This window comes from Aquila chrysaetos, chromosome 14 (genome assembly GCF_900496995.4).
Source record: "Aquila chrysaetos chrysaetos chromosome 14, bAquChr1.4, whole genome shotgun sequence".
NCBI lineage: Eukaryota > Metazoa > Chordata > Aves > Accipitriformes > Accipitridae > Aquila > Aquila chrysaetos.
Genome location: NC_044017.1, coordinates 29676662 through 29698886, shown reverse-complemented (window position 1 = coordinate 29698886; position 22225 = coordinate 29676662). Strand labels below are relative to the sequence as shown.

At 41.4% G+C, this 22225-nt stretch overlaps 1 protein-coding gene across 9 annotated transcripts in view; it reads left to right on the top strand.

Moving 5' to 3' along the window:
- Positions 1-22225, top strand: part of ENOX1 (ecto-NOX disulfide-thiol exchanger 1) — a 361993-nt gene that overhangs the window by 262078 nt on the left and 77690 nt on the right. For all 9 annotated transcript variants that reach the window (XM_030036520.2, XM_030036518.2, XM_030036519.2 and 6 more), the window contains 2 exons: positions 4605-4838; positions 17174-17386. In XM_030036520.2, coding sequence (XP_029892380.1) covers positions 4605-4838; positions 17174-17386 — 447 coding nt within the window. The remainder of the gene's footprint in view (positions 1-4604; positions 4839-17173; positions 17387-22225) is intronic.

The following is a 22225-nucleotide window of genomic DNA, read 5'->3' as shown; positions in this document are numbered from 1 at the left end:
TGCCAGTTGATTTCCAAGTTCCTGATCCATCCTTCCTTCTTCCGTTTCCTTTCGTCACAGTCGCACTGTTGTCTACGCTTCCTCTTACCGTCTGCTCCGCCGCCTCCCTCCCCATCTGTCTTTTCCTTCACACCTTTTCTTTCTTCTCAAGTGTTGTACTTAGTGTGTGTGACCAGATCAGGGAAAGAACAAGTGGAGCTGATAGGGAGGAGGAAGAAAAGCAGGGGCACGCTGCAGCCAAGCTTCAATTTTGTCCACCAACGCTGAATTCTGCAGATGAAACAGGGAGCACTGACTGTCCCCCACCTCCCAGAGCAGGGGCAGGTTTTATTTGTACTCAAATATTGGGGGGTTTTAACCAGTCTTTATTCCATTCTCAGACATAATGTATTCTGAAATGGTGGGGATAAAGCATATTGTTAAGGCATTTTCTTTTCCCTGTAAGAGACAAAAGAGATGTACAAATGGAATATGTGGTTGATATAGTATGCGTATTATATTAGGGGAAAGTCATGCCTTTGATATCTGTAATATAATGATAATTTTGTCTACCTAATCAGTTTTATCTGTCTACCCCATCTAATCTCATCAAACTTTGTATTTATCCCATGCTTATCATCAAAAGAGTGCAAGTGATTACAAAATCCATCGAGTAGTTTAATCACTGATTTTTTTTCCTTTCTATTCCCAAGTAAACGTGTATGAAAAGGAAACTTGGAGCTGGGTAGAAGACTATGATAAAAAAGTTGACTTGAGGAAGGGCAATTTTCATTTAGCCCTGAAAGTTACATTTTGATGTCCTGAGGAAAAGACTTTCTAAAATGACATACAAGCCCATGAGAAAGCTCTTTCTCCAAACTGTATGTACTTTACTTTTGTGGCTGACAGTTCAGTAACTCCTGCAAATATTGATGGCCCGGAACCTGAAAATATGGGACAAAACAGGTTGCTTGAGACAGAACTGTTTATACCCCAAAAACCTCTGTATGCATTTTTCCTATGCTGATACTGTCCCCTGTGGGTTTCCATTTAGTACCATGTACTGGTTTTATTTTATGTTCTCGCTGATCTAGATCCCCAGTTAGAGAGCAGGTATTGGCCAGTCCCCAATATAGCAACACTCAAAGGTAAGTCAAGCCACGGAGTTTTGACTAGACCTGTGATGTGGAAATACTGTGTTTGATTTCTATTTAGCACCCTCATTAATTTTTCCTGTTGCTGCTCCTTTAAAGTGAGGAACTTGGCAAGTTCCCAAAGTCTTTTCTTCTGCCATTGTGTGTGGAACTGAAATTAAAAATTACAAGCCAGGCACGCAGTCAGTGCTGGTGGCAGTCCTGAGCAAAGAGATGGAGAAAAGGGTCTGTAAGGGCAATTTATTGCCTGTGCCTGAAGGGGAGGCAGTGGCAGGTGATTCTCTCATATATTCAAATACCCTCGAACATCAATAAGGAGACACGGTATTGGAAAAGAGCGAGCTTCCCAGCTGCTCCACAGTTCAAAGTTGCCATCCCAAACGGGTACCTGAGGATCCCATATACAAAATAGGACCCCCCCAGTTGTGCACCCCTTGCTACACAGCGTCTTGCTCTATCAACCCGTCAAGGAGTCTCTTCTTCACTGGCGAGACCATTGGTCCTGTAGTGTCCTCAAAACCTGATTCAGGAGGGTGCAAGAAGCCGTGCCAAAGGCATTTGCTTTTTTATTAAGGCAGAGATGCCAAGCCCAAGGCAACCTGATCTGACTTTGAAGTTGACCCTGCTCTGGGAGGGCAATTGGACTAGGTGACATCCAAGGTCCCTTCTGACCCAGGTTATTCTAGGTTTCTGTGCTGGTGGAAACCACCTGGCTGGCTGGCCATCTTCGGTCTTATGAGTTAAACAAGCAGTGAGATTTTTTTTCAGTGTGATTTATGGGCAATTTAAAAAATCTGCTAATTTGGAGGCACTTAAGCTGGTTACCTAAAGAGAAACATTTGTCCAGTGCTATGCAGGGTACTGGGTTTTGAACTGCAATTTACACTGTTCAATGGTTTGGGGTTTTTTTTCCATTATTCCCATTTACTTCAATAATGAAGGCCACTTTAATAAAACTCAACTTTGCTGGTGCATACGCAACCTGTAGATGCACAGTCCTTTTCATTAGTTCTTTATTCAGATTAAGTGGGGCTTTGAGGTCCACAAGAGTCTTGCCTCCTGCAGTGCGGTGTTTCTCGCTCTGTCCATGCCCAGCATGCTCCAGCCAACGGAGACAAAAGTCAGGGGGGAGAGGAACAGAGATTGTGCCTTCCTGGAAACTACAGCCCAGCTGGGAGATCTAATTTTAGGTTCACGAGACCTGGCACCTTGGCAGTGTCCTTTCGCGTTGCTGATAATGCCGTTTTGGCACACAGCAATCACTGTTTGAGGAATGCAGCCGGTGAGGAGAACTTGGCGGGGGTTGTTAACGTTTGTCACGGGTACCAGGGTAGCTGCACCACTGACCCCTTTTGGCTGACCCCTTTGTGCCTACACCTCTGTGGATCAAACCACATAATTACCCCCCAACATTAGTTCAGGGCCCAGCTCTGAAAGGTCACCCACACTCTTCTTCTGTTACGTCTCCCTGAATATGGTGTATCTGTAACTCTTCCCTTCAACACCTTGTGACTAGAGCTACATATATGACCATAAAGAGCCTGCTGGGGGGAAAAGTAGTGTTTACTCCTCTGAGCAAGAGAAACGGGGCTTTAAAATAACAAACAACCCCCTCATTTGCCTCTCTTGCAATATTCCATTCTACTTCACCCCAAGCTCGTGAACCTTGGAGACCAGATTTGGTACGTTCCGTGGAAGATTTGATGCCTTCTGGCTCTGAAACACTTAGTTCGAGTTTTGTTAGGGCTCCTTGCTGGAAAATGAAAGTCATACCTCTTCCTCACTGACAGGCTACTTAGCTGAACTCCACAAGATGTTTGAAAGGAAAATGTCAAATCAAAAGGCACCCAGATTGTTTTTTTTGGAAGGATCACTACATATATGGATATTTAATGTCTTTGAAGCCATTGTCTCATATGTGCTGTAGTACAAACAGTCCCTTGTATTTATACAGCAGGATGTTTTTTCCAGCAGTAAAACAGAGTATACCTAGATATGCATTTTTTGCAAAGATGCTCCTAATCTACTACACAAGTCTTAGCTTTGCTGCTACTGAAGAGAGTTCAAAACTGGGTTTTAACTGTGGTGGTGAGGTACTGAAGCTCTTCAAACCACAAACAAACCACGAGACGGAAAGGTAGGTTCTCTTGGATTGCTGCTCAAAAGCAGCAAACACCATTTTTCCTGCCATTTTGCACAGGAGTTTCCTATCCCTGGAGTTATTATGCAGTGATTGCAGTAGTGTGTGTTGTTTCTGAAGAAGTCTCTGCTGGGCTGCTCTACTTTGGAGGCTACTGCAGCAGGTTGGCGTGGAGAAATTAGAGCTAGCCCTGTGCAGACTGATTAATTTTACCTGCTTCTGAAGGCTCTGCTTGCAGATTTCTATGTAGTGTTTTCTCACACTTTCTCTGAGTTGGCATTTTAAAAGTTAGAGAAACTGCTCTGCGAGTATCTTTCGCCTTGGAAATAAAACTTGGAGAAGATAGGTGCCCAGTCTATGTCCTTCCACAGTATGGTCAGAAAAAGCTCTTTTTGTAGCTTTGGCACGATTTGTTTGTCCTCTGACAGCAGTCAAGGGTTTTAGTTCAGGGCAGGGCCCTGTTGTAGTGCTGTGTAGCCCCTGACTTAAAGCCTTTGCAGTCTGCCAGCTTTCACATGTGATACATCGACCAAGTTATGAGTATGTAGAACATCGGTAAAGATGAGGCACAACAGGTTTCCTTATTTGTTCTGAAAGGGGTCTTGCAAATGTCTAATAAATCCATCCGCACTTTTAAAATGACTTTAAAGAATGCTGAACTCAATTCATTTGTAGGTGGTTTATATTTGCTGCCAGATTATTTCCAGTGGGGAATTGGGAAGTAGTGTTTGCAATTGTAAAGCCTCAAAATTTTAAGATCTAGCATCAATGCAGTTATGACACCACCCTCTTTGTGGCACAGGACTCTATGTAACACAATTTTCTCATTCATCGGTAGTAATGATTTTTATAAAATTCAGCCTTTCCCCATACTTCCAATTCCTTTGGCAGGCTGGAGAAAGGCACTAAACTAACTGTACATGATCTCAATGGGATCGGGGAAGCAGGACTCTACATTCAGACCAAACCAGATCCTTTTTTAGTAGTTGTTTTTTGTTTAGCTGGCCTTTGCACTTAAAAAGGTTGGGATTATCAAGTAGAAAAATTACATATTTTAGAGACTTCTAAACAGGAATGTAGATTCTGTACCTTTGGGTCGACTTTTCAGCTCATCTACTATGTTGATAGGTGATGCAGAAAATTGCAAGGAAAAATGAGTTCATGAATGTTCATCTTCCTGATGAGAACACAATGATCGATAAATCCTGTGTAGATATGTGGGAATCTGTTAATGTACGTTTTTACTTAGCTGCACTTGAGAGGAAAAAAAAAAAAAAGAAAAAAATAAGCAAAGAAGTGCTGCAACAGTTAGTTCTGCTTGTTGATTTCAGGTTACCGCATGAGATTAGGATCTAGCACAGACAAAAAGGATTCAGGTCGCCTTCATGTTGATTTTGCTCAGGCAAGAGATGACTTTTATGAATGGGAATGCAAACAAAGAATGCTGGCCAGAGAAGAACGCCACAGACGCAAAATGGAAGAAGACAGACTGCGCCCTCCTTCTCCTCCGGCAATAATGCATTATTCTGAACACGAAGCTGCTTTGCTGGCTGAGAAATTGAAAGGTAAGCAGCATTTGATACTTTTCAGTGTATTATTCCTTAAGAGCAGGAGCCATCCAGAAGTCAGAGCAGGGGAGCTGATTTCTCTCTGATGTATTTTATTACTTGCCCTTTTAGCTTTTCCCCATTCGTCTGCCATTTCTATGCCAATGGTAATGATACTCACCCACCTGCTAGAAATGTGGGACGTCTGTCCATCTACCTGTGCTTTAACAGCTAAAACACAACCTGCAGAATACTACAGTGGGGTTTTCTTCTGTTCAGGTGCTATCATCATCTACCTTGGAAATGCCTGTTACAAACAGCCTTCATATTAAAGACCCGTTTCTTCAAATGTCATTATTCCTTGACTCACATGTTACTACATTACATGCATGCGACTGTCACAATTCCTGGCGTTTAAATTGCCCTCATGAGCTGCATTTTAATGTGCCCCTCAGATGCAGTGGTACAACTTATCTCTGACACACACCATCCATTCCTTCATTCCCTCTTTAGGGTTAGAACCGCTTGTGCAAGATAGTGTCTTGTTTTGGTATGTGTTTGCTTGCTTGTTTGTTTTTCTAGGTACACTTACTGAGTTAATATTTTTCAAGGGTGCAGCTTGAGGATTCCTGATTTTAATAGTTAACATAGAAAGTAAGAAGCAAAGAAATAAAATTATTCATGGTAAAGAAATAAAAAAAAAAGATCAAGCAAACAACTCCTTATACCCCTTAGAGTTGTATTTGTTTTCATTAAGTGTTTAGCTATTGTGTTTGGCATTCTTTCCCCACGTGGTGGCCAAGCATGTTATTTTACTGTGTGCCAGGTCACAAGAAACTGATTCTTGCCACTGTTTCGGAATTATCCAGATTAGACTTAGGCTATCTAGCTGTCAACGCACTGGCCTCTGTTCTAACTTTGAAACATGTTTGGGAAGCCAAAGGCAGACAGTGCGAAGTGTTGCATCCTTGGAGCATGGAGCAGAGATGCACCCTACTGTCTCTTTGAGTACTGCATTGGTCGCTGTTAGTTGTCACTGTTACCTCGGTCTGTTATTAGTTTGGCTGACTGATTTTCTCACCACATATACTCTTCTAATTAATAACTCATTAAGTAACTGGGAGATTGGTAAAATAACCCAGATGGATTGATAGACCGGGAGAAAAGGAGGAAAGAGGCCCAAATATAAGATTTTTTAATTCTTATCTAGCTTCCAGTCCAGCTCCTGCAGAGGTTATACAATACAATACAGAGTTTTAGATCCATCTGTTCCTAGAACCTGTTTTCGGTTGAATATTTTAGGAGTTAATCTTTTATGGGGAAGTTTTGCTTTATGTAGTAAAGCCTAGAGGTTTCCTGAACTAAGCCAGAAAATGCAAGAAGTCTGGACAATTTCTTCCGTATGGCTAGCCTTTGCCTCGGGCTCGGGGCATTGCTTGGTTTTTTGCAAGATGTTTAAGATGTCTGTATTTAGAAGGGTTTTTCTTTTCATTCTTGGAAGTTTCCATACTTAATTAAAACTTATTCCAAGCATTTAGATCTTTGGTTCTCCTGAGAGACATTTGACCAGAGCTTGGCATATATGCGCAAGTTTAATATAGAAATATTTTGAGCACGGTATAGACCAACAGCACGTACATGACTATTTCTCTGGAAATAAAGATAAACTTTCAGAAACATACAGAATTAAATATGATAAATTAAGAAACCAAATTGGTAAGTTTATTTTTTATTGGTTAAAAAATCATTACAATCCAGCAAAAGAATATATTGCAATTTTAAAAATCTTTGCTAATTAGCAGTTGCCTTGTAGCAAGATTAATGGCACCAGCCTTGGATCTGTATAGATTGTTGGGGGTGGAGAATGCAAAGAAGCCCCTTCTTTTCTCACTGGTCATGAGTTGCCTCCTGTACTAGGTACTCTAGAAAGCAGAGGTGGGGTTTGGTCATCATACTGGTCTGCTTTTCCTTTCCTATGGCACCATAGCTGGTATCTATAGGGTAGTGCAGGAGAACATTATGGCCTCCCTTGGGCAACATGGATTCACCGCCTAAGCCCTTTGTAACATCCTAAAAACAGAAGTAAAGCAACACTAAAGAAACTTCTTTAACCCTGGCAAAGGGCAGTTCATGTCATCATACATTTACAATTTAAATGTGGACGTCAGTGAAGCTAACAGAAGATAGATATGTGTACACACACACACACACATATATATAAAACTTGGGGTCAAAATCTCAGGTCTCTGGATATCACCAGATTTGCATTGCTGCAAAAGCCTGGAAGATTCAGGCTGAAGAATAAAAGGATCAAAATATATCTGCCTTTGGCAGGATTTACCTTGAAAGATTGGGTTTTGAGCAGATGCTTTGCAGTTGTTTTCTTAAGGAAAGTCATGACCTCCCCGTGGTACCCACTTCAAAAGCCTCCTGAGCTCTGTTGCCAGCTCATGAGACAGAGTTGCAGGTGCCCAACGTGCAGGTTTCAGCTCCTGCAGTGCCTCCAGAAGTTCACTGAGCAACACTAGCTGAAAAGCAAGCCAAAATAGCTAAACATCTGTCATCCCAAGATACTGCTTTGCAATCACAGATGTAGACAACTTGGTCTGAATCCAAGCAACTTTTGTTGTCAAAATAACCTTGGAAATTCCTGACAGCAAGGAAATCTGATGGTGAGCAGAGATGAACTAGGCTCATCAGCCAGTCCCTTGTTGTGGTCTAGATATTTATTGAGTCTATAACAGAGGTGACAATATCTTTTTTCACCTTCTGCAAACTGCAGCATAAGACTTAAAGAAATCATTGGTTTTGTGTACCAGACTTGGCTGGAAACTGTCTCCCCAGTGTTGTCAGCATATTCCTATTCCTCTCATGTGCCGAAGTCACCTGGTACAGCAGTAACTGCCATAGAAGAGCGTGGAGGAGAGAGTATAGAGGATCTTTTATGCCAACTGGAAACAAAAGTTCATTATAAAATTTCAGCCAGGTATTCTCTACTGGTATGGCGCTTCATAGGAAAAAAGAACTGGTTTCTCAAAATGTGCTGCCCGGTGACTGGCACTGGGAACTCACTGCGTATGAAGCCTTGCATACCTGCAAAAGCATGAGGGTTTATGACTTGCTCTCCATTCCCTACTCTCTGTGGACTATCCCAAATCCCTTCATATCTGCAAAGAACTTGGTTTGAATGCTTGATTTATGCAGAAATAAGGGAAACCCATCAAACTGTGGACCAGTGCAATTTTTCACCACTTTCCATTTTAGACTGTGGCAGAGAGTGCTGTTTTATGGGTATCTTCCTTTTCCTTTTCCTTTTCCTTTTTTTCTTTTTTTCCTTTTTTCTTCTCCTTTCCCTTTTCCTTTTCCTTTTTTTTTTTCTTTCCCTTTCCCTTTCCTTTTCCCTTTCCTTTTTTCCCCTTTTCCTTTTTTCCCTTTTCCTTTTTCCTTTTTCCTTTTTTTTTATTAATTTCTTCAGGGTCATGCAAATGAAATCCTTCATAACTTTTTCCTTGTTGGCAGCGTGGACATTTTTTTCTGTGCCTTTCATGTTGTTAGCCAAGAGGGTATTCACTTTTCTTTTCTCTAAGTGCCTGTGGTGGTGTTCCTCTCCCTATCCACCTATTGTGCATTGTTAGTGCCACTTTTCACTATGTGGCAGTGACATGTTGCCAGTATCTTAGGTGTAGTTCTCGTGGATTTGAGCCTGTAGCTCTAAAAATATATTGGCCTATACTACTGACTCTCACTGGTTAAACGTTTTTGAGCTGCTCTGCATTGATCATTTGCTAGTGATGTTCTCTGCTGGTCACAGCCGGAGCCAAAAGGAGAAGCCAAGGAGATGATGGTTCACAAAAGAGGAGATTTCCTGCATTGGAAAGATGACTTGTCACAAAACATTTGATTTAAATTTGTTTCATGCACTTCCATGCACTCCCTGAGAGCGTCCCACTCTTCATGAGTCCAGCACATAGAAGGCAGGAGAGACCTGAGCCTGGATTATCAGAATGAAATGAGCTCCAGCATTCAAACTCAATGGGTAACACGGGGAAGAACACGAGCTCCTTCTCATACCAGAGCTATGCTGATCAGCTTTAGGTTCGTACCGCACATTTTAGGTTTGCAAGCTGGTTGGGGAAATAAAACCGCTATTTAATTTTGCATGACAAGTTATTTTTGTTTGGGTTTTTTTCGACCTTCCAAACCACTAACCTGGATTTGGAAGGAAAAGCAAAATAAAAAATAAGAACCATTTGTTTAAAAATGGTAAAGTAAAATTTCACTTTTTCAAAAGGTACTCTTCAAATCTACTTTTTGATCCAAATATTGCAAAATTTGTCACGACATTGCAGATAGTTTCATCAAACCATTGTCTGATTGCCATGGATCAAGATAACAGCTAAGCATAACTCAGGTGAATGAAACTTCTGGCCTCCTTTCCAACATCCTCCTGCCTTAGGTAAAAATCTGTGTTTCCTTGAGGAAATATCTCAATAAATTCATAGATGTGAATTCTGGGAAACCAGGGTCTTTTACAGTAAAGTGTAAATGTGAATTGCCTCCTTAAATAGCCTTTGAGAATAGACCCTGAGTCCTCGCTCTAACAAAACCAGCAGAATATCATGTCTTCTACTATTACATTACAAAAACCTGAGCTTCTTATCTTCCAGTTCATTGCAGCATTTTGTTTGCTGTGTGTCTCTGAGATTTTAATTCCTCAGTATTAAATCAGATGCGTTATTACTGCACAGTGAGATGTGTCGGTAGATATTTAGGATCAAATTTGCATACTCTGACATCTGTTTTCCTGGGTGCTTTATAAGCAGTTGAGTAACGTGGTGCCCAGAACGTCACACAACTGGAGATAGGCTGAACCTTTTATCCTTAAGTGGAACGCTGCTCTGTCAGGTGCATTGGAACAAAACATTTTAATCTGTGTGCTTATGACATTTGCGTTTCAAAGCAGAATTTCGAACATCATGGTTTTCTTAATTCAAGCATATCTGTACCTAATGGTATCATCTTCAGAAATCACTTCTTGCACATAAGCTCCTTTAAAATACTACATCTGTCTTATTTGCTGCAGGTAGCTAAATAGTTCCACCATCTAACAAAGACATCTCTTTATATCTGAATATCTGTTTTTTAAATATTTTGAGCAAAGGAGACATAATATCTGCAAGTTTTGTACAATACCCTGGAATTTGCCTCCCTTTTAAATACAGTGTTTCTTTCTGAGCACAGGGAAGTTGTTCATGTGGTTTTCCAATTTAAAAAATATAATTTGAAAAATTGAGAAACTGCTTTTTTGCCAGGCACTGTATTATCCCCTGAAGAGAGAACAGATTGGAAATTTAAATAAATAGATGGCAGTTACAGTAGAATGAACTAACCGGGGATGCATCTTGTGCAAGATTCAGGTAACATCAAGCCTGACGATCTCAACCCTTGCACATCGTTTGAAATATAAACAACATTTAATTGCTTGGGAAATAGGATATTTCACTGAGAAGAAAACCACGCTGCTTTCATTATCACTCTGCACTTGAGAGCCAGGCTTGCGGAGCGCTGCAGAAGCGGTGCGGTTATCCGGAGAGGCAAGTCTCACACAGAAAGGATCGAACTCAGTGCAGGGCTACGTCAGAAGGGGAGGCAAAGCTGAGATCCTCTGAACAAATCCAGTGAATGCCAGGTTTAATTGCTGCTGAAAGACTCCAGACCTTTTTTTTTTTTTTTTTTTAGCAGAATCTTTTTTTTATTAGTAGTATATCAGGACAGAGCTCTACCACAGACTTGTTTCGATGCTTTAGCGTCAAATCTGTTCGCTCACCCTTCCCATTTTTAGATCATCATTTTCTCCTTCCTTCTTCCATATGCTGCTGACATCTGCTGTGACACAATACATCTGGCTCCGAGAGCCTTGCAGAGGGGCTGTGAGCAGGCACGGTGCGAGGGCACTTTTGTCTGCTGGCAGAAGAGCGTAAGGTGGGTTCAGCTATCGGCAGCCCTGTAACCCAATTCCCTGGGCACCTCCCTCCGACAGCCGGCAAGGAGTACGCTCGCTCTTAAGTGTTATTGCTAAAAGTGTCCTCCCTCACCTAATCTGTATTGTATCAATGCAAATTTTAAGGTTTTAATATAAACCCACTTGATTAAATGTACTGCACGGCAAAATGACTCAAGTTAATTACCGTGAACTGGGAAATCGCAGCTCACCGATCTGAAAGTTTGTGGTGTGATTTTGAGAAATAGGGAGGAAACTCAATACCCTCGTAATTACTTTTTATTGGAAATAATGGCATCAGCAGGATAAGATAATGGATTTCTGTGTCTCACATGTAACACCCACCTCTGGAAGAATCTTGTGTGATTTAATTTGGAAGAAAGAGTTTGATGATACAGGGGGGAGAGAGTACCTTTTAAGATACCTTTTAGTAAATGTATATGCATATTTTTATCAAATCCAGTTTCAGCTAGTCATTAATTACATAACTGGAAAAGTTTCTTGGTTATAGCATACAGTTAAGGCTATTTAAGAAATAGTAAGGTGGATATTAATCATTCTCTAAAAGAACCCTTTGGCAGTAAGAATTTGTATTCCTTGATTCTCACTTATTATGCACTGCCACTGGGTTAAAACTGTTATTAATCCCAAAAGCACCAGATTGATGTGTGTGTTGCATGGCACAATTATATAAGGTATTTGAGCAGGGAAAAAGAAGGTGAGGGCAGTAGACTGGAGAGTTGTGTTTCTAGGTCAGTGGCAGGCACTCTGTGCAGGAGAAGCTCTTAAGCCAAGAGAAAAATAGGTTGTCATTGTGACACCAAAAGTGGCATGTGCAAATTGTTCCCGATGCACAGGGGAGCTGGGCTGAACCCGCTGATGAGAGAGGTTAGTAAACCTTTTCCCTGACCTGATTCACCCACAGCAGTCACCCGCTGTGCTGTATTATTTTTCTTCGTATTGAATTCAGTGTTTGCAGTTTAGAAATCTTAGTTACAGTCTGATAAATTATCAAATCAGAAGTCAGATTAACAGTAACCTTGGCCATACATCCTCCCCTGGCTGCAGTTATACGGCGTGAAGAAGTCTGCATCCTGAACTGGCCTCTTCCACTTTCCTCTAATAACAGGACTGGGCCCAGTTTGACAAACTGGAACTGGAGTGGGATCATCCGAGCAGCTCCAGGCAGACCTGAGGGCAGTGTAACCGTGAGCAAGGGGGATGAGGCAGGGGACACAGCATCTTCCTATGGCACAGCTACAGCTGGCAGAGGACAGGCTGTCAGTCAGAGGCAAAGAGATGGGCTGTATCCCGTGACTCTTGTCCCTCTCTACGTGCTCCGTAGCACGGTTATCCTCAACGCTCAAAAGAATGCCTTCAAGGGCTGTTTGCTAACTGGATTTCTACTGGTCAGGGCAGAGCTTAGCATAAGGGCACACCTGCCCCTTCCCATCTTACAGAAGGGCCAGAGAAAAATGAGATCATTAATGCAACCCAAAACATGTGCAGCCAGCAGAGGAGCTTTCTAGGTGTAGTCGTTAGGATAAAAAACAACAGCTCTGGCTTTTCAGCGTCTCCTTGCAAGCCTAGGAGATTGCGTTAGGGGAGCAAGATCAGGGACAAGAGATAGTACGTGCTGACTCTGAACACCACCCTGGCCCATAGGACAACGCAGGAGGATTGCTGTGATTTAGAAGGGCTCTGAGTGTTGTGTGAATCATCTCAGATACTTTTCAAACATTTCAGAAAGCCCAGGGTTGGGGAGATACTAATAAGGCTAAAAGCAACTGTAGCCCAGTGTTTGATCTTGTCCTAGCTAGAAGTCCAGCACACAACGTCATTCTCAAAATACAGAAATATAAAGTTAGCTATATTTGCAATACATCTATAAATGTAAATATGATAGTAATAAGAGTGTTTGAAGCATAGAATTGTTTAGGTTGGAAAAGACCTTTAAGATCACCGAGTTCAACCGTTAACCTAACACTGCTAAGTCCACCACTAAACCATGTCCCTAAGTGCCATGTCTACACGTCTTTTAAACACCTCCAGGGATGGTGACTCCACCACTTCCCTGGGCAGCCTGTTCCAATGCTTGATAACCCTTTTGGTGAATAAGTTTTTCCTAATATCCAATCTAAACCTCCCCTGGCGCAACTTGAGGCCATTCCCTCGTCTTACCGCTTGTTACTTGGGAGAAGAGACCGACAGCCACCTGGCTTCAGCGTGATGGATTAGTCTATGTCCCTTCTAATGCCTAAGGCCTTAGGTACCGTCACCCAAGTTGTGAAAGCACCTTATGGAGGTGCTTAACATTGAAAGATAAATAGTCACAACTTTTCAGATTGAGCTGAAGTCTGTCCTATGTTACGCCAGGGAAACTCCCTAAGCGGAAAGTAAAATCTCTGTTTCCAACACTTTTTCCCAGTATACCATTTTGTAGCAGTTCTTGTCATAGCTTTTTCTATTAAAAAGTTTATTCCAGTTGGGGTTGCTTAGAGGTGGTCAAATTACAAGCAGAAAAATGCAAAACATTTGTCAACAAATATTCCTTTTTTTTTAATAGAAATATCCCCATTGACAATTTCCCAGGCAGCTCTAGGGATGCATTTTCTTTTCTTTATATTCCATTTCATCTAAGTTGTGAGCTAGGATTTAAGTGCCAAATATCTTCAGTTATAAGAGGAATTTGAAATATCTTATCTCTAGCGGCCTGTGATTGAGTCTAGCATCACCTGGAAATCTCTATTGACAGACACCCAGCAAACCATCCTCTATAGACGGGTAATATTAAAACGACATAGCGTGCACCGCAGCTTGCGGTATGACTGAAAACCCAACACAGGTACACAAATGCTGAGTAGGTGTTCTGTAAGTGGTGCATTTGTGTAACGGTTGGGATTGCTCTGACCAAATGTAGATATCTGTTGCAGAGATGTCTGTATATGAGCAAAGGTCACCCCAGGCTCCCTTCACAGCCGGTTGAGGGAAGCGGGCACTTCTGGGGCACAGTTCAGCTCACCCTCAAATAGACACCTAAACTAGGACTGACGAATTCATCCGACAAGTGTCCATCTCTTTCCATTGCCTGTACCAGGACCCTGGAGTTACTAAATCCAATGTTGACATAAAGGAGATGAATCCTACTTTATTTGCTTAAAACATGCTGTAACTTGGAGTAGAAAAAAAGCTTTAAGTGCGAGAAATAATTTGCCGTGCGCTCGTTTTAAAAGAACAATTACATATGGGAGCATGTCTTATATAAAGGAATTTATTTTAAGAGTATGTTTTTAAACAGTGTATATTTATGTGCATCCTACCGCAAGGGAATAATTTTGAACAGAATTAGGAGTTTTGTTTTATTTTTTTAATGAATGGCTGCAATCATAAGGCAGTTCATGCTCTGCTTAAATTAGATTCCATTGCTGCATTTCTTCTACTATTTATCTACTAAATAAAAAATAAATGAACAATCTGGTATAAAAATCTGATTTTCTAAGTGGACCTCTGATTGCTCAGAAAGAGTCACTGCATTCTGGATGAAGAAAATTAATTCACGGTGAGTTACCTTACGCCAGTCACTGAGTAGTCAACTCAAGAATAGAAAAGTTAGAGATGAAGGTGAAATAAGGAAATTTTAAAACTGTAGAGAAAAGATTTTATTAATTAATGTGCTCCTGTTGTGCATAGATTACCCTCTAGCATTTTAAAATGTATCTTCTAATTATGTAATCAATGAAGATGCTGATGTTTACCAATGAAAGGATTTTTTCCTGCTAGTGCAGAGCCATGAATTAACTATAACAGGCCCACAGACCTCTGCAGCTCCCTGGAAGTATAGTATGTTGAAAACAGGTTTTCAGCATGTCCTTTTAAATGGGTTGAATCTATGTGGCAGAAGGATGGTATGTTTATGAACATCCCTTACAGACACCAACTGTGCCCAATAAAAACAAAACAAGGGCAGAGGTGTTTTAATTTCATAGAGACTCTATAGCAAAACAACACACAGACATGTACTGGGGGGAGATTAAAGCAAGAAAAAGGGAGAATGTTTCTGTGCAACTGATTTTCCTCATGCATCTCCGTGAAACATTTTTGCTCGGTTCTGCACGCTGTTTCTTCACAGGTCACGGTGTACCTCTTTAGAGGTACTTCTGCGTATCATTTCTCCCAACTTTGCTGCTCGTGTCTTGACCTAGATTGAATGGGATAATTTACTCTAAACAGTGCTTCACTGTTGGGTGATAAATTATATGTGACGATATAGATAATGATGTCTACATGGAAAAAAGAGGAACATTCAGCTGTAGTTACTCTCTACTCACAATCAGCCGCATCCTTGGTGTTAACAGGCTAGTGCCATCCGCAGGGTGACCTGACTATACAGACTGTTGGAAATTGCATGCTAACATTGCCAGAAGCCATTACAGGTTATTCTTCTTGACTACTGTAATTATAATAAACATTATGTTCCAGGGATGAGTTCTTGGCTGTATTGGATCCGTGACATCCAGCTCCCATGCATTTCAGCAGACTGAAGATTTTGCCCAAGCCGTTTGGAGAGCCTTATCCTAGTGTTTTCTTGCAATGAAGAGGCTTTGCATGAATCTTGTTTACATTTGGCTTTTCTGAGGCCCATATTCGGCCAACCTCACTCATCAGAGCCACTTAATACATACCTGCCACATACATATCCAGGAAAGCTCGGAAGCGGAGTCTAATCCAAGGGGACAATATGGAAAGAAAAGATGCCCATCTGACTCTTCCTCCCCAGAGACAATTACTTAATGAATGATGATGATGAATCACATGTTAATGTAAAGTCATAACAGATACATCATCATACAAAGGGAGGGTGTTGTTATGCTCTTATTTTGCAAATTTTTTCAGGGATCTTGGGTGAACATGCCTATCCAGCTGTGGTGAGCAAATCCTATTGCTGTAGTTGAAAGCACATTTCAGTTAATAAGATGCTAAAGATCAGGCAATGTAAAATTTATTCTTCGCAGACTGTGGGTGCAGAGCATGTCGCTAGTCCTCTCTGTACTTTAGGCTCCTTGCCTTTTAGGGAAGTGATTACTGGTTCAGAATAAAAGCCCAAATCGTCACTTAAGAATTAGTATTTCATTATACTTTGTACATGGAAAGCAGAGTCTTACAAATGATGTCCCACATTTCTGTATCCTGTAACACAGTTGGTTGGGTTTAATATTTTCCAATTTTCATTTTAAGCATCTTTTGGTTATAACTGTACTACTCCCCACCATAACTGTATACCTTCTCCTGTAGAAAGGTATACCTACCATCTAAAACATATATATAATGAAATCTAGCCAACAAGGACTAGATGAGATGTTTAAAATGATTTGCTGAGAAACGAAAGTTTCATAGAATAAAATCCTGGGGAAAAAATGAGATCGAATTGCACAAAAATGATTCCACAGGAAGACACTTTGTTGTAATAACACTTTCTTGCACTTCAGCCTAAAAGGACTTAAAAAGAAATGTGTCCTCTTAATCCTGATGAAGCCAGAAGTGTAATGGATGCTGCGCTAAGAGTCTTCTGAGGAAGCTGAGAGCACTGTCAGAGGAAAGAAGATTACTTGGGGAGGGAGCGCACAAAATCTAGCCACCAGTTTTGGCGATCATTCTGCAGAGAAATATAACTTTAGTTACCTGAATGGTAAACATAAAGCTGTAATCCAGGTGTTTGCCTGGATTCGTCTGGAATCCTTTTAAAAAAAAAAAAAGTAAAACAAAACACAGACAAATAATACAAAACAAATACAGACACATCATCTGTTCAAAGCAGTTCCTTGTAATTAATCAGTGCTTTGAGGAGGAATTGTTCAGCCTCGTCATTGTTCATTAATTAAGAATGTGATGTTAGCGAAATCTGTTGACAAAAGTACGGCTGAGCCCAAGCTCCAAGACTGAGTTTTCAGCCCAGCAGATTAACACGGAGACGTTTCATTTCCTCAGTGGGTCCAGTAACACAGAGGTCTCCTCACTCCCGCTGTAAGGTCATTCCATATCACTCAACGGCTTAAGGGAGACGTTGTGAAAGCAAGCAGTCAGGCCGCAGGGAAGGGGTGTGTTTGTGTGTGCTTTTTTTGTTGTGAGAAAACTATTAAAATAAGCAGAAGACAAGTCTTGAAGGAAGATTTATGTAGCTTCATGTGGCAGTATTGGCTTCCTACATCTGATAGAACAAAGGACCCAAAAGTTGCCTGAAATGATATACTGCAAGCAGGATTTATGGTGATTTTAATGTGACACGGAGCAGAAAATGTCTTCTCAGCAGGATATTTATGCCTGCAATTTAAAACCTGTGCTTTGATTGTTCTAGACGATAGCAAGTTTTCAGAGGCCATCACAGTGCTGCTTACCTGGATTGAGCGAGGTGAGGTGAATCGTCGCTCTGCAAACCAGTTTTATTCGATGGTGCAGTCGGCCAACAGCCACGTCCGCCGTCTCATGAACGAAAAGGCCGCTCATGAGCAAGAAATGGAGCAAGCCAAGGAGAGTTTCAAAAATGCCTTAACGGGGATCCTCACTCAATGTAAGTAACTCCTTTTTGTCCAGTCTTGTTGTAGTGATGGTGGTGGTGGTGGTAGTGGTTTTTTTTATCATTTTGTTTGTTTGTTTGGGGGTAAGTAGTTGCAATGCAGTCATATTCTACTTCATATCCTATTCCATACTCTATGGCAATTTGGAGGAACAAGGACCATTCCTAAGGGCTTATTTCTCAAGGTGAGCAAAGTTTCAGTAGTTTTTTTATTAATAGACGAAGATGTGCTCTATGCATAATGTCTACTGCTGCGTAGACATAACGCTTCAGGAACGGACCAGACAGAAGCCTCCCTGCTCTCAGCAAAGATCATGCTTTTGTGGAGAGAAGCGATATGCCTGTGCGTTGCAGCTAGTTAACTAGGCCAATTACAGAATAGAGGACAATTAGGTTATATTTATAGCCTGGGTTTAGGTAAAAGGAAGTAGGATTCAGCAACTTTTAGGGATATATTCACAGCGTACAGGGCACCCCTACAGTAGAAGAATACGCTGTACTGCTGCTGGCATCGGGACTGCTTGGCTGATACAATGCCAGTATTAATTTGGCAGATAAACTGCCTTAAATATTTAGTGCTGGCAGCTATTTCCTTAGTACAGATATATAATCAATGAAGTTACCTTAATGAGGTTCCCTCATAAACCAATAATCGGGATACTTGACTAGAATTGTTCTTCAAAAGGAAGGAGGAGAAGAGAGGAGAAGAGAAAGAAGAAAAGAAGGGAGAGGAGAGGAGAGGAGAGGAGGAGAGAGGAGAGAGAAGAGAAGAGAAGAGAAGAGAAGAGAAGAGAGAAAAGAGAAGAGAAAGAAAAAAGAAAAAAGAAAAAAGAAAAAAGAAAAAAAAGAGAAGACAAGAAGAAAGGAGAAAGAAAACTAATTTCATTGTTGCTGGTTTTTAACATGTCTACTCATGGCTGCTCAAGCAAGAAGCTTTATGATACTCAGAAGGGTGGAGCCTGAAGCCAGCTCTCATATACAAGTTAAAAACAAAACCCAAGACAATTTACCAGATGCAGAACAATGCCGCTGTTACACTGTAATTTCTGAATTACACCCCGAATCTTTACATAAAAAAAAAAGCCCTAAAGGCTTTTCTGCAATATTTTTCTGGTCCCTTGGTGGTCATCCTTCAGAAGTTAGGGCTGAAGGCAGAAGCTTGGATGGACTTGCCTGGGTTAAGAGAGCAGCCCCTGGAAGCTTCTTGCATATGTGATGGAGAGCTCAGCATCTCAGAAGACCAATTCACCCCAGGGCACATGTCCTTGTAATTTAAGAGCTTAGATGCCTGAATTTAAAAGAAAGATTCTGGGCCAAAGCCATTTGATTTCTGAGGACATATGTTCAGTGAGTAAATTTTAAAGACTAGCTAATTCCCTTGGTAATTTGCTAGGCAATGTCATCTTCCATCTCAGCATTTAAGGCAGTGCGAGGAGCAGAGACGCAGGCACCACGCATGACCGCGCTGTTCAGTTCACACCAAGGCCTCTGTAGTTTTGTGTGCAACAGCCAGCCCTAGCATTCGAAAATGCCTTCTTCAGCTGCATTAAAAAAAAAAAAAAAAAAAAATCCCCCATTGTCAGCAGGCTGAACTTTAGTTAAATCAGTCTAAATTAGCCCGTTTGTCACCAACTGTTGTAGAACATCTGTCACTTGGAAATAGAGATCCCTGTAGTTTCAGGTGGAAACTTGCAGTTTTGGCTATCTGGTTTGTTCCTGTAATGTGCTGAATGCTGAACTTACAAAACAGAAATAGGTCTGGCTTGAAAGCATGAGTTTCAGAGTGCCACAGTCACAGCAATGCCTGGAAGAAGAGAGTTTCTGACAGATCTGGCCTAGAAGGACAAGGTCAGCAAAAAAACAGGCTCAGGGAAAGGTGTTACACTCTGTGGATTTTATAAGAACAAATTTTACGAGCTTTCCAGATGCTCCACATTGGTTATTTTATAAACATCATAAACATCAGCCATTATTAGCATTAATGTGTTTTATTAAAATTGTCTGCAAACTTGCCACAAACGGATGATGTTTTTTGCTTTACACCTGTGTATGCCTAAGATTGCTAAACATGGAGACTGAGAAATGAGCTTCCCTTTTTCAAGAATTTTCCTGTATTTGAATTGAACTGAGGAATGTTTTTTATGTGTCCTTTTCCATTGTTTTCCCACAGTCCTGTATAATTGGTTACAATATGTCACTTGCTTTATGAAGAAGAATTTGAAAATATTAGATGTCCAAAATAGTTGTGTGTGGTCTATTAAATTCTGCAGAGTGGCAAAAAAATACCTGCTGTTCTGCAGTAAGTATCCAAAAGTCTAGTGTAATGCTGCAGCTCTGTGGCCATTTGACATAAATATTACAGTATTTTTAAAATACTGTGTGGCATTCCTCTGTCATGAACTAGGTCAAGATGTCCAAGTCTGAGCTGACCATTCTGGTCTTTCTTTGCGGTCTGCAGGGAAAAATAAGCATCTCCAGGGAATGAGTCATCAGACCGACCTCATGGTGCTCTTCCAGTGAGATGAATCATCCCTTGGAGGTGCCATTTCTTCTCTGCTGCCCATAGAGGTTTCACAGGGGACCTAGCTCAGAACCAGATGTCCAACTTTTTACATGCCTTGTTCAGAGTAGATTAATCCGATTTACTGTGTGTAGTCTTGATACAGAAGGACGTAGCGTAAGGGAAGAACTTGGAGTTAGATAGAAATGCCAGCATTGTAGCAGTGAGTGTTATGGGGAGTGAAGAAGAAATGTGTTAAGAAAATGGGCTTCGAGTGCACTCACCTGGAACACACGCACTGTCTATGTGGGTCTCGGTACAAAATACTTTCTTATTAATGAGGATTAGTGTGGCCAGAACATTTCAGCTTATGGCCCAACTACTAAAGAAGTACAGATATTGAAATCCCTGCTACAAATTTCTGCCTGGAGGTATTTAGAAGATTACCAAGCGGATTACCCCTAAAAATTTGGGTCAAGTGTTCAGCACGTGAATTAATTACCTGACCAAGATACTTGTGCCAGGATAATCTGTGAAATAAAGTGTATTACTGCTGTCATGTCACCAATTTACAGCCCCTGATTTAAGTTCTACAGGGAGTCTTAGCCTTGTAATGGTGCTTCTTCAGTTATTTAAGGGATAAAGAGAGAAAAATGTCCATTTCCTTCTTTTTTATTAAATTACTTCGTTTTTCTAGATTTGAATCTCTGCTTAAAATATGGACTGTTTTCCAGGATTTTGAATAGTTCTGTCTTTGCGGTTTGATTTCTAAATTCCTCCACTCTGCTCCCACAGCACAGTTACATGTGACACCGCTCCCTGACTTTCCACGCATCTCCGTTTCATTTCCTCCCAAACCACCTTTTCAGCCTAAGGCTTATAGATGTTGATCCTCATGTTTAAGAAAAATGGAAGCCCTGGAGACATCCACATTGGGATGTTTTTTAGACTACACCAAAGCTGCAATTCTCTCCTCTGACTTTCTCCTCCATGCACTGTAAACTTCATCTACCTCCTATTGAGGTTTCAGACTATTTAGTGCATTCTCCTTTGACAATATTTTTCAAATGTACCTACAGGTGAGTGAAGATCCAAAATCCCATATTCAAAAATTAATTTGACATCTCAAGAGTCAGACACACAAGGGAGTGGAAGTGCTCCAGTATACAAGTAGATAGATAAACAGTGTAATGAACAGAAGTGCCCCATGGCTGGGTACTGAGCAGTTTATGACACTCACGTATTTGGTCATTTTTGTCAATTTTACTAATGGATGAGTCTTCAAGGGACTTAGGCACCAGGTCCCATCAGGGTCTATGAATCAGTCTCTTGCGTACCTGGGGGGGAACAGTGGGAGGGTGGGTTTTATCATGGAGCCCGGCCAGATTACTTCCTTGTCACATGGTGGCCTTCACTTTCATTCTCTCCTTCACCTTCGGGGAATTTCAGTGTCTAGTGATCAGGATGATCTTTTGGAAAGATATGTTTAAATACCCTGAATGCCAGGGAAGGAAGAGAACTTAAGGCTCCTTCCTTCCAAGCGTGCTCTAAATGGTGAGGTCTGGTGCTCTGAAAGGTGGTATTGACCTTCCTTAGGGTGTTTGACAGATGGCTTTTAGGCACCTGATCCAGAACGATGCCAGCTGGAGGGAGATGTCTCCCTGCCTCCTGTAACACCGCGCTGAACAGAGAGAACGGTTGCATCTATGGCACATCCCCGTCTAGGGGATAGCAGCTAGGTAAGGCGGTGGCCTTACAGGTATTCCCAAGCGAGAAGCCATTCCCCTGTACTTTGTAGGACACCACAGTTGATTACAGATAATCACCAGGGTCTTAGAACTTGTGTAAAAGGCCCGAGTGTCAAAATGCGGGTCTGAAGGTGTGGATAGACACATGGTTCAACCTACGGGGCAAGCTGGAGTGTAAATCTGCAGAGTCATTTATTCCAGTGTAACTAATCACAGACGTGTCCTTACCTCCTGCTGGACGTAAGGTTGCTGGAAAGGGAAGCCAGTTCCCAGCGACCCTGGGATCCCTTTGTGCATTAGCTGGCATCAGGGAGAAGAGATGTGCTGCAGGTTCTCACCCTACCTTGGCAAGCGGTAATTAGCTCATTGACTCTCAGTAAGCAATTTCTGAAAACAGAATGTAGACCCCCTAAATCACTTAGACATGTTTAAATGTTGCCATCCTGAATTTCATTCACAACGGCTAAGTGACAACCCTACTGTTGGCATTAGGCAAGCCCGTGGCAATCCAGTGTAGCAATCCCCAGCACTCAGTATTCAGGGCCAGTACACACCAGTAGGCCATCCTGATATTTCCAGGGGACC